A 13,386-nucleotide genomic window follows, 5' to 3' on the forward strand; every position below is an offset into this window, starting at 1 on the left:
GCAGTGTATTTCCACCACCATTGTGATTCTTGCTCCGCCAATAACGGAGGAGGCTAAGCATGCTGGGCAGTGTGCTGCCCACCCACAGGTTTGCGATGAGAATTTACAAAGCCACAAAAGGCACCAAGCACAAATGCCCATGGAATGCACTTGAAAAATGTTCACCCTCTTCACCGGGCTTTGCTTTCTAGAGTCAGAAGACTAGAACACTCTCCTGAAGAACAGGACTCTCACTACTCTTTCTCCTATTTTTCCCTTCTGGATAATCACTCGACATTCTTCTCTCTCTCAGCCACATGTGATTAGTCCCGTCCTCTTGACTTTACAAACAGCCTTGGACCCACCCCCAGTGTTGGCACCTGGGACAGAGTCGCCTAAGCCTTGCCTCCTGACTGCCCCTTATCCTCCCAAACTCAGAGCTCTCCAACTATTCTCCACACTGCAGCCAAAATCCAAATTTGATCTTCTCTCTTGTTTGCTAAAAACCCTTCAGTTCCCCTCAGGATGACATTGGAAATCTTTTTTTTTTTTTTTTTTTTTAAGATTTTATTTTTTTCCCTTTTTCTCCCCAAAGCCCCCCGGTACATAGTTGTGTATTCTTCGTTGTGGGTTCTTCTAGTTGTGGTATGTGGGACGCTGCCTCAGCGTGGTCTGATGAGCAGTGCCATGTCCGCGCCCAGGATTCGAACCAACGAAACACTGGGCCGCCTGCAGCAGAGCGCGCGAACTTAACCACTCGGCCACGGGGCCAGCCCCAACATTGGAAATCTTTAACTCACCCAAGGCCTCCTTCACCAGCTTTAACGTCTTCCCCCAGTCACACTAAACCTTCTTAGGAATGACAAACTTTCTCTGACCCTTGGACCTCTCCACATCTTCCCCCACTGCCTAGGACACTCCTCCTGCCTCATCACCTTCACAACTCCTCTCTGCCCTCCATCCAAACTTGGACTGAACAGATCCCTCAGGTCTGAACTCTTAAGGCCAGGTCCAAAGCCTCCTCTGACAACTGACACCGGGCTAGGGGCTTATCCTGCATCCTCACGCTGCACTTCCCACTCGTCACATTCGACTAGAACTTATTTTAATTGCTCCTTTCTCTGCGAGATTATAAATTGTGTTTGGGTAGGAACATTGGCTGTCTTGTTTGGCTGTATTCTAGAGGCCAGCTCAGGGCCTGCATACAGTAGGCATGTAATACTTATTGAATATTTTTATAATAAAGGCCAGTATTTATTGAGTGTCTGCTAAGTACTGTCCATTATATGCATTACTTCTTTTAATCCTACAGCAGTCTCAGAGTAGGTATATTATGATCCCCAGAGTACAGATATATTACATACATCCTGGAGAGCAAATTTCTGGATGCTGGAGGGAGTTACTACATTTACGTATTCAGAGTAAGAGCCGGTGAGAAGAGGACAAGTTGAATAAGAATAAGATTTTATGTTTGCCTGCTATTTTCATGGTTCTCAAAACATTTCTACACTCGTTGAACTAATGCTTATCAACAAGTATTATATAGAGTTCCTGTTAGGAAAAAGGCTGTCTTGGGTCCAGCTATCCCATCTCTGGGAATCTATTCTAAAGACACACTTGTACATGTGCCCAAAATCTATCTGCAAGGAAATCTGTTACAGGATTGGTTGTAATAGACAAACACAAAGTAAATGTCCATTAATAACAGGGAAGAAGCTTGCAAAGAATAAGAATAAGATACACTCATGTCTATGCACGCAGAAAGGTCTCTAAGATCTTAATTTTTTAAAGATAATTTGTATAAGATGAAAGATAATTTAGAAAAGATAAAACATATGGGATTGATTTGTTTATTAGAATTATCATGTATATGTATATAAATGTACATTCTGTTTACACACACATATGCGTGTGTGTGTAGAAAAAGGATCGAAAAGATATTTGCCAAACTATTCAGTGTTCCCTTCACAGATGAGAGCAGTTGAGGGAGAAGCTTCCACGTTTTTCTCTAAAGGCTTCAATTGGTCATTCTATACCTAGAACGTATTCATTTATTACTTATCAAATAAAAATAAACCAACAAATTAATTAAAAATTAAGTTCCTTTGGTATTTACACCATTTTATTATTTGTTTTAGGTCTGTTTCTCTTAACATTTTTTCTTGGTGTATCATTAATATATATTCAAAGTTAAAAGTACGACCACAAAAACGAAAAAGCACATAAACAAAATCCAAAAATCTTTAATAATCTCACCACTCAGATAAATACTGTTAACATTTTGGTAAAAGAGAAAAGGGAGGGTGAAAGAGTGCCATGCCTACATCATACTTATATACAAATTAACATATTATATACGGAGTTTTGTACCCTGATTTTTTCATTTAGCATTATATTGAGAGCTTTTTCCCACGTCATTACTTATGCTACAGAAACACAGTGTTTAATGGATATATGACATCCCATCATATAGATGTGCCTACCAGATATTTGGATGGTTTTCAATTTTCTCATTTTTAGATATAAGGCAGCAATAACAATTCTGACAAATTCTGACAATGTATTTGTCAGTATTTCTGATTGTTTCCTTGCATAGATTATGAAATATCTACATATGGGTTTGCTGGAGGAAAGACTGTAAGCCAAGACCTCTGAACACATTGCCAAGGTTGCGCCAATTTATACTCCCACCAGCAGGACATAAAAGTTCTAATTTCATCCCATCTTTGCCATCACTGTTTATTAGTATTTTTTAACCATAAAAATTTGATAATGGTTGAGAGTTGTCTAATTTTTTTTCAATCTGCTTTTTTTCTAAATGCATATATTTGGTTATCAGTAAGAAATATTTTTGTCTTTGGTTTTGACCTTTTTTTTTCCTACCTTTTTCTCCTAGATTTTCCACTAGGGTATCTATCATTTTTTTATTCCTTTATGGCATGAGTGTGCATATCTGTATATATACTGAACACTGACACTGATTTATACACTCACACACACACACCACACGTATGGATTTATATGGATACAAACACACAAACACACATATCTAAGATATTTCTCATACAACTCTGTGATATGTTAAAAATATTTTTCTGATATCTGCCTTTATTTGATTAAAATATTTTTATGCAAAATAACATTTTTATGTATTCACTCTATAAATCCTTCCCTTATGGTTTTTTCCTTTAATTTTATGCTTATGCTCCCCCACCCTATCATATTAGTTTTTCGAGGGATTTACTTTTCAATGCATCTCAGGTTACTGGAGGTTTAGAAGGAGACAGGGTAAGCGCAAGAAAATTCTATTCCTAGGGAGAGTTCACTAAATATATTTTATTCCAGGTAAAACAAGAAAATTAATAAAATAAATGCAGAGAATATGAGAAGCTGTCAACAAATTTCCTAGAAGAAATGAATCAGTGCCCAGTTTCCCTGTGTTGCTTCTGGAAGAAGTCAAGTTCACGTGATAAGTTGATATCTGACTAATCATGTTAGAGCTCACTGAAGGTATAAATAGAATCTGCCAGTCACAAGATGACAGCCAGGGAAAGACCACGCACCTTGCAGCAAAGTCATCAGGAGCTCAGCCTAAGCGATCACACACCACCTCCAGAGCAAGAACCACGGGCCATGTCAAACCAGGACACATGCTGAACTCCATGGCTGTAATTTCTTAACTGTGACTAATCGAAAAATTCACTAATTCATCTGCTTCCTCCTGGTTCCTTCCATCGAACCTCAGCTAGAGCAAGACTAGGTAGATAAAGCTGGGGTCTTTTCAACTTTTTATTAGGGGAAATTTCAAATATGTAAAACAGTAGCCAGAAGAGTAGAATGAGCCTCCTCTCACTCTATATTCTTATTACCCAAATTTAACAATTATCAGCTCAAGCCAGTCTTGCTTTATCTACTCCTCCTGCCCCTCCACTACTCCCACCATCCAGATTATTTTGAAGCATATCCCGAACAACTCACATTTCCCCTGTAAATATTTCAGTATGAGATAAGGTCTTTTAAGGATATTATTTGCATTTAGAGACTGTAAAGCCTGATATACTCCTCGTGAAATTCTTAGCTACTGTTACATTGGCCAGGAAGCCCCGGGGTTCCATCTTCATATCCTTGTTTCTTTCCTGTTCCTCATCCCTGTGCAATCTGGCTGCCCCACTGCAGCTGCTCTTGCTGAGGGCCAGGACCCACCAGCTGCCCCATTCAAGGGAAGCTTTTCACTACTTCTTTGCCTTCCTCCACATTTAACCCCACCACGCCCTCCTACTGGAAGCTCTTTTTCTCCTTCCAGGACATGACAATCACTCTCTTCTTTTCTGGCTCCCTCACAGGGTCTCTCACAATCCCTCAGTCTCTCTGTCTCTGTCTCTGCCTCTCCCTCTCTCTTTCTCTCTCTGACATTTCCTTTGGAGACTTTTACGATGGAACAGCAGCACTGTATTTAGGAAGGGAAGGGAAGCAACGGAAAGACACAACCTCTCTCAAGTTCTCCCTGCCCTTTGACATTGGATGATGTCCACTCAAGACTCAGGACTCTGAGCTGGAGGCTTTTCAGACAGTTCTGCAGCTCCACACTGCTACCCGTCAGCAGTGAGCCACGAAGAGCCAACCCGACAAAAGCCAATTTCTTCTCGCCTTAAAAATAAAAATGCTCAAGGGCTTTTCTCTCTCCATTTTACTGCCTTTAAAATAATGCTTTTCCAATAGCTGAAATACATTTCTGTTACAACTGTACAAGACTGACGTGAACTACTTTTTATTCGAACAGGAAATGAAAAATATATCAACTAGGGACATATAGAAAATCAGGTTTACCTCATCGAAGACCTTGGAAACAACATGCTTGTCCAGAATGGGAACATAGGTGGGGCTGTGAGGGACCGCTGTCACTGACAAGGCATCCATGATGGTGAGCTTCTTGGCGACCAAGCCGTGCGTCTTGAGCCAGGTTGCTGAAGACACAGCTAAAGAACTAAGAACACAAGACTGTGATGTTTTAAAGTTTATAACAGACAAAAACATAATGAAATTGTCCTAGTAAAATTAAAGTACTCACTCTTGGTCATAAACCTGGCTACCCTCTAGAGTCAATCTTTCTAATGCTTTGTCGTCTGGATACCCATTTGCCAGCAGGATGCTCATTTCTGTGAAAGGGGAAATGGCAGTTGTATAATTTCCTGATATATGGGGTTTTATCAAAATGCAAAAAGATCACTCATCTCTGAGCTCAGTTGTGACTGAGGGCTAATACATGGACCATATTTCAGAGAACACTGATCTGTTAGCATGGGAGATTCATTTGCAAGATTCATTTGCAAGTTACACTAAAGACCAATGCATAGGTAAACATGGTGCTATCATTGTACTATCATGGTACCATCATTGCTTTGTTTATCTACCTCACCCCATCTTCACTGAGATCTCTCTCCATGGAAGAATGAGACACACTCATTCTCTCATTCTCCAGAAAATACGTTTTTTAAATGTTAAATAAGAACACGATTAACCAACAATTGTTCAATATTACCCTCATTAGACTACCCCCAAGTTATACAAGGGAGCCTTGATCAACATTTTAGTTTCTGATAGTTTGTTTTGTGGTTCCTCTGCTCTACGCAGAAAACCCAAATCTCTACTAGGTCCTGTTTAGTTGTAGGTTCAAGTCTCCAAACTAATATTTGGAGTTTTTAATGTATATCCTTAAGTAAACTTGGATTTAGAAATGGAAAGGTATATTAGCTAGTTGAATCAGCAGAATCTAGGAAGGGCATTTGGGAATGAGTTAGCCAAATGTCTAAGAAATCACATCCTAATCACCATACGATAAGCTCTTTAAGGATTGTGCACATAGCAGACAGTGGAAGTATGACAGTTTAATTGAAACTGAGGAAAAGCCATCACACCCATCAGCACTGAAGAACACGAGGTTTGATTAAGCTATGACTGAGTAACAACAAGTATAAATTTGCCACTCAGGTGCTTCTTACTACCTAGGGGATTGTGTGTGTGTGTGTGTGTGTGTGTGTGTGTGTGTTTAGCTGGGATTTATCATCTATGAACTATTTGAAATACAGGGGAAAGTACTACAGGACTTAAACTTTCAGAAATTTACTATTTTAAGAATAGTGCTTTTATCAATAGTAATAAAAATTATGTGGAAATGTCATATTTTCCTCACATTTAGCCCCCAAAAGGCTGAAAGTATGGGCCAGAGAGGGGCTCTTAGATGGCATCACCACCTGTGAATGAAGGGAAGAAAATAAACCAACTATGAAGTCAGATTTTCAAACTCCAGCCACAGAGTGGCAGCAGCATTACCACTAGCACCACAGTGATGCGAGCCACGTGTCCATTACACACCCGGGCACAGTAAGCGCGAGTCTTGCCCTAGGAAAATCTAGTTCACTAAAGCAGATAGACCTGATTTACAATGGAGTCCTCTGAAAAGGAAGCAATCTGGACCCACTTAACGATGATTTGTTTCCCCTCAAAGCATCTATACCCGCTTTTTCAGGAGCAGACACACTGGGTGAAGGGAGGTCAGCCTGGGCTTCCTGACCTAGAGACCCTCTCTGGCTTGCCTCTGTCACGTGGAGTGTTCCAGCTGCTGGAATGGGAAAGGCCGTCCTTCCTCTCACTGCAAGCTGAGCTCTTGAGGGTGGACATCTGGCTTCTGAGCAGGCTGGTTTTGGTTGATTCTGTTGGTGTCACAGGGAGAGGGGTTAAAGAAACTTGGGATGGAAGAAGATATTTTATTAGATAAAACTATTTCCTTGGATCCTCAAAAAAAAATGGCAGTTTCAGTTTCCCAACCCTCAGAGGACAGTCTGCCAGCAACTGAACGCTGTGGTAATGGCTTGGTCCATCAATCTGAGCCAAGCTCTACCCTTCCTGGAGAGAAATCTGCTTCCAAGCTCATTCAGGTTGTTGACAGAATGCACTTCCTTGCAGCTGTAGGACTGAGGTCCCTGTTCCCTTGCTGGCTGTCAGCCGGGGGCCTCGCTCAGCTCCTTAAACACCTGCACTCCTACCCACATGACCGTCTTCATCTTCAAGTCAGCAACGACACACTGAGTTCCCTTCATGCTTCAAGCCTTTCTGACTTTCCCTCTGCCGCTAGCTGGCAAAAGCCCTTGCTTTTAAGGGCTCATGTGAGTACACTGGGTGCCCTAGATAACCCTGTCTTAAGGTCAACACAACATAATCATGGGAACAATGCCTCATCATATTCACAAGATGCAGGGTTTAGAGTGGGCCATCTTTGGTGGGCCATTTTAGAAACTCTTCTTACCACAGCTGCTGTCCAACAACTTTATTTATATTATTTTCTACCTTCTGGTTGGGTCCCTTTAACTAGCAAGTAGACACTTATCACACACTGACATTTAATCTGTGTGCTTTAGAGGACAATGAGCCTGTACCAAGACATTTTGATTACTTTTCAAATGTGATTAAATAAGCTACATTAATGGTAAATGTATTCTGTACTTCACAATTTAGAAGCAGAAATATCAAGGCTTTATGTAGTATTTATGAATGAAATGTATCCTTGTTTTCAACAAGAAGGGACTTACCATCTCCTATAAGAAATTAGATAATTAGAATGAAGATTAATAATCTAAAAATTGTCTATCTTTGGCACAGACAGGCAACATCAGTGGTTTCCATGCATAGAAATAGGAGTGTGCTATTCATTGTTTTTCTAGGCAACAAAAGGGTGAGTCCCATCTTGGTTGCCTCTGTGACCAGAAATTAAGGATAAATTTCCTTGGGAACTATGCCTATCAGCAAAAGAGATAAATGATCCACACGGAAGAGGTGAACTCCTGCCCTGACCACACTTACAGGCCACTTTGACCAGAAGCACTAGGCAAAAGCAACCACATACACTGGTGTGCCAAAATGAAAATGACATTTAGCTCCAAAAGTTCTCAAATATAAAAACTGTACTTTTCTTAAACCCTGCAAATACTGAATAAAAACACATTTTTCTGGCAGTGTATTCAAGCATTTAACTACTCCCCAAGCTCTGTATATTGAATCCCCACATTTCATCACTCTTCTACATTAAAAATTGAAACAGAATAAAAATTCGGCACAGGACTGCCTATCAATAGCAAGGATCCAAAATCTAAGTGAAACGGTGGAAGCAATAAAAGGCCATTAAAATGTTTAGGATGAATAGCAAGTAGCATCTTTAGCAAAACTCAGACTTATTGGAATGGGGAGAAGGCCTGGCAAAAGGGATCCAGTCACACTCGGGGCCCGATGTGGGAAGCCTCTTTGTTCCCAGGGTCCAAGACATGCCTCCCTTGCACAGAGACACAAGGATAAATGGACAGCTCATGCAAGAGGGACCAAGATATAGTAATTAGCCCATTCCAGGAGGCCTCTTGGTCTCTCTGGGTTCAAGGATCTTCCCCTCATGCCCAGAGACGTGAGACAGTAGTGGGGGAAGCTGTAACAGTCCTCCCCCATGGAGAGATATCTAGCACCCCAACCTGAGGAAAGTCTTGCTGCTCTCTCAGGCAGCTGCAGCAGGGACCAGTAGGAGCCCCAGTGCCACCAGAAAACCAAGCACCAAAATAATACCATGAAGGCTGTGAAAATTAAATTGCCATCAGAACCACAGCTCACAAAAGCAGGCCAAGGCCTATGTGCTCACCTTAACCAGGGCAAGCACTTCCTAAAATAAATGATTTAAACAGGAGCCAGAGTCCCTTATGTAATAGACAAAATGTTAAAGATACTATTACAACATCACCCACCCTATCAAGAACCAAGAAAATCATACCTTGAAGGAGAAAAAACAGTCAAATGACTCCAACGCCAAAACGAATCAGAAGTTGGAATTATCTGACATGAGTCTCAAAGAAGCTGTCTTAAAAATGCTTCAACAATTAATTACAAATTACCTTGAAACAAATGAATGGATAGAAAATCTCAGCAAAGAAATAGAAGTTATAAAAATTCCCAAGTGGAAATTGTAGAACTGAAACATAAAATAACAAAAACAAAAAAAACATGTTTGGGGGCCAGCCCGGTGGTGCTGCAGTTAAGTTTGCACATTCTGCTTCGGCAGCCCGGGGTTGGCCAGTTTCGATCCTGGGTGTGGACATGGCACCACTTGACAAGCCATGCTGTGGTAGGCATCCCACATATAAAGTAGAGGAAGATGGGCACAGATGTTAGCTCAGGGCCAGTCTTCCTCAGCAAAAAGAGGAGGATTGGCAGCAGATGTTAGCTCAGGGCTAATCTTCCTCAAAAAAAAAAAAAAGAGAAAAAAACTTGTTGGATGGGCTCAGTAGTAGAGTGGAATTGACAGAGGACAGTATCAGAGAACTTGAGGACATAACAGTAGAATTCAGCCAATTTAACAACAGAGAGGAAATACCTTGAAAAAAAGATAAACAGAGTCTTAGGGAACTGTAGGACAAGATCAAAATATCCAACATTCATATTATCAGAGTTCCAAAAGGACAGGGAGAAAGAAAGTGGGACTGAGATTATTTGAAGAAATAATAGATAAAAACTTCCCAAATTTGCTGAAAGACATAATGTACAGATTCAAGAAGCTAAGAAAACCCCAAACATAATAAATTCAAAGAAATCCATGCCAAGATGCATTACAGTTAAACATTTGGAAATTAGAGACAAAGAGAACATCTAGAAAGCAGCCAGAGAGAAAGGACACATTACCTATAGGGGAACACCACATAGGGTGTCAGTAGATTTCTCATTTAAAATGTAGCAGGCCAGAGAAAGAGGCTCAATATTTTCAACTACAAAAACGAAAGAACAGTAAACCACAAATTCTGAATATGCCAAAATTGTCCTTCAGGAATGAAGAGAAAATAAAAACATTCCTAGACAAAGAAAAAGTAAAAAAATAATTGTGGCTAGCAGGCCTATCTTTGAAGACTGAATACAGAACGTTCTCCAGACAGAAAGGAAATGATAAAAGGAGGAATTTTGGAGAACCAGGAAGGAAGAACGAAAGAGAGCAAAAATATGGTACATACAATAGACTATCCTTTCCCCATAAGATTCATAAATCATATTTGATGATTTAAATAAAAAGTAAAACACCACCTGACACTCAAGACAATGATATTTAAAATTGAGGAAAATAGGGGCTGGCCTGGTGGCAGAGTGGTTGAGTTCACACGCTCTGCTTTGGCAGCCCCAGTTTTGAAGGTTTGATCCCGGGCATGGACCTACACACCGCTCATCAAGACATGCTGTGGTGGCGTCCCACATATGAAATAGAGGAAGATTGGCACAGATGTTAGCTCAGGGACAATCTTCCTCATCAAAAAAAAAAGGAGGGAGAAAATAAAGAAATCTAAATTGAAGTAAGATTTCCATACTCACACAAATTGGTAAAATGTTGATGCTAGTAGATTCTTATAAGTTGCATCCATATGCTTTCATACCCAGAGAAATCACTACAAAAACCAAAGAGATACACTCCAAACACTACAAATAAACCAAGATAGAATTTTTTTAAAAGTTCAAATAACCTGAAAGAAGGCAAGAAAAGAGAAATGGAGGGATGAAACCAGTGAAAATGAGTAGAAAAATTACAAAATAACAGAAGTAAGTGCTAACATACCAATAATCACTTTAAATGTCAATGGTTTAACTACACTAATCAAAAGACACATAGTGGTAGAGTGGATAAAAGACCACTATCAAATGATAGACTCTTAGAAGAAATTTACTTCAAGTGCAACATAGGTAGATTGAAAGGAAAGGATGGAGTGGTTATCTTAATATCTGATAGAATACATTTGAGAGCAAAGAAAATTTACATAATAAAGGGATCAATCCATCAGGAAGACACATAGATCCTAAATGGGTATACACAAACTGATTCAGCCTCAAATGTTTGAAGCTAAAAGTCGAAGAGCTTAAAAGAAAAGTAGGCAAATCAACAAATACAGTTGGGATCTCATAACTTCCTTGTCAACAAACGAAAGAACTACTACACACAAAATCAACAAGGGCAGAGAAAATCTGAACAGAACAAACCGGCAAGATCTAACTGACATAGAGGGAACACTGTCCTCAAAAACACTGGAATACCCATTTTTTTCTAGTGTCCATCAAATATTTATCAACATAAACTGTATCTTAGGTATTAAAACAAACCTCAAAAAAAAAGGAAAAGAATTAAAATCATACAGAATGTGTTCTCTGACCATAGTGGAATCAAACTAGAAATCGATCGCAGAAAGACAACAGGAAAACCTCTAAACACGTGGAAGTTAAACAGCAGATTTATAAATAATCTGTGGGTCAAAGAGGAAGTCTTAAAGGAAAGAAAAATACTTAGAACTGAATGAAAACAAAAACACAACAAATCAAAGTATGTGAGATGTAGCTAAAAGGGTGCTGGGAGGGAAATTTATAGCACTAAATGCTTACGTCGGAAATGAGGAAATACAGTCATGTGTTGCTTAACAATGGGAAAATATTCTGAAAAATGCCTCAGGTGACTTCATTGTTGTGTGAACATCACAGAGTGCACTTACACAAACCTAGATGGTATAGCCCACTACACACGTACACTTATGGTGCTAATCTTATGGGACCACCATTATGCATGCAACCTGTTGCTGGCCAAAACATCATTATGTGGCACGTGACCATATCTCAAATAAATAATAAATTCCTAACTCAAGAAACTAGAAAAATAAAAGCAAAATAAAACTAAAGCAGGCAGAAGGAAGGAAACAATGAAGAGCAGAAATCAATGAAATTAAAAATAATAAAACATTAGGGGCCGGCCCTGTGGCCGAGTGGTTAAGTTTGTGCGCTCTGCTTTAGCGGCCAGGGGTTTCACTGGTTTGGATCCTGGGCATGGACATGGCACCACTCATCAAGCCACGCTGAGGCGGCGTCCCACATGCCACAACTAGAAGGACCCACAACTGAAAATACACAACTATGTACCGGGGGGCTTTGGGGAGAAAAAGGAAAAATGAAATCTTAAAAAAATAAATTAAAAAAATAAAACATTAGGAAAAATCAATGAGACAAAAAAGCTGTTTTTTCAGAGAGGGGGACCAATAAATCTGATAAAACCTCTATCAAGATTGGAAAAGACAGGAAGGAAAGAGAGAAAGAGAAGACTCAGAGCACTAACATCAGGAGTGACATATGGGCCATCCCTATAGACCTTGCAGCCACTAAAAAGGTAATAAAGGGATACAGTGAACAAATCTGCACTCATAAATTTACAAGCTAGACAAAACAGACCACTGTCTCAAAAACCTCAAACTGCCAAAACTCAACTGAGATAAAATAGACATATTAATAGCCCTAAAATCATTTTTAAAAATTGAATTCTTAATGAAAAAGCTCCTGGAAAAGAAATCTCCAGGCCCAAATGCCTCCATGATAATTTTACCAAATATTCATAAAAGAATTATATCAATTTCTTTCAGGAACAGAAGAGGAGGGACAACTCTCAACTCACTTATGAGGACAGCATTAGCTGGATACCAAAACCGGATCAAAACAGTATTAAGAAAATAAAAGAAAATTACTGACCAATACCCTACACGAACTTAATACAAAATCCTCAACAAAATATTAGCAAACCAAATCCAGCAACGTACTAAAAGTATTGCACACTGAGACCAAGACGTACCAGGATGCTTCAACATTTGTATATCGATCAATGAGATCACCGTATCACTAAAGAAGAAAAATCATACATCAATTGACTCAGAAAAAGCATTTGACAAAATCCAGCAGCCATTCATGATAAAAAAAAAAAAACTCTCAGAAAACTAGGAATGAGAGGAACTTCCTCAACTTGATAAAGAATATCTACAGAAAATCTACAGCTAAAATTATACTTAACAGTGAAATATTGAATATCTTTCCCCATTAAGACTAGGCAAAAGGCAAGGACGGCCACTGTCGTCACTCTTGTTCAACATAGTGCTGGAAGTTCTAGCTCCTGCAGCCTGGCGAGAAAAAGAAATAAAGCCAGAAAGATTGGAAGAGAGGATAAAACTATCCCTATTTGCAGGTGACATATTGTCTATGTGGAAAATGGCAAGGAATCCACACACACACAAAAAAACACAAAACACAAAAAACTAGAACTAGAACTCCAAGAACTCCTAGAAGTGAGTTCAGTAAGGCTACTGGTTACAGGATCAACACACAAAATCAATTGCATTTCGATATACTAACAATGAACATATGGAAACCTATATTAAAAAACCTATAGTATTTATAATTGTTCCCCCCAAAAGAGATAATTAGTTATACAGTTAACAAAACATGTACAGGATCCGTAAACCAAAAATTACAAAATGCTACTGTAAGACATTGAAGACCCAAATAAAATGGTCATGCTCCTGGGTTATGTCATGT

General features: G+C 39.5%; 1 protein-coding gene across 1 annotated transcript in view; it reads right to left on the reverse strand.

Annotated features, from left to right (window-relative positions):
- Positions 1 to 13,386, reverse strand: part of VWA3B (von Willebrand factor A domain containing 3B) — a 190,129-nt gene that overhangs the window by 59,289 nt on the left and 117,454 nt on the right. Inside the window, exons 17-19 of the mRNA XM_070512783.1 lie at positions 6,573 to 6,689; positions 5,048 to 5,135; positions 4,807 to 4,963 (exon numbers count right to left, since the gene is read on the reverse strand). Coding sequence (XP_070368884.1) covers positions 4,807 to 4,963; positions 5,048 to 5,135; positions 6,573 to 6,689 — 362 coding nt within the window. The remainder of the gene's footprint in view (positions 1 to 4,806; positions 4,964 to 5,047; positions 5,136 to 6,572; positions 6,690 to 13,386) is intronic.

The sequence above is a fragment of the Equus asinus genome, chromosome 6 (genome assembly GCF_041296235.1).
Source record: "Equus asinus isolate D_3611 breed Donkey chromosome 6, EquAss-T2T_v2, whole genome shotgun sequence".
Lineage (NCBI taxonomy): Eukaryota > Metazoa > Chordata > Mammalia > Perissodactyla > Equidae > Equus > Equus asinus.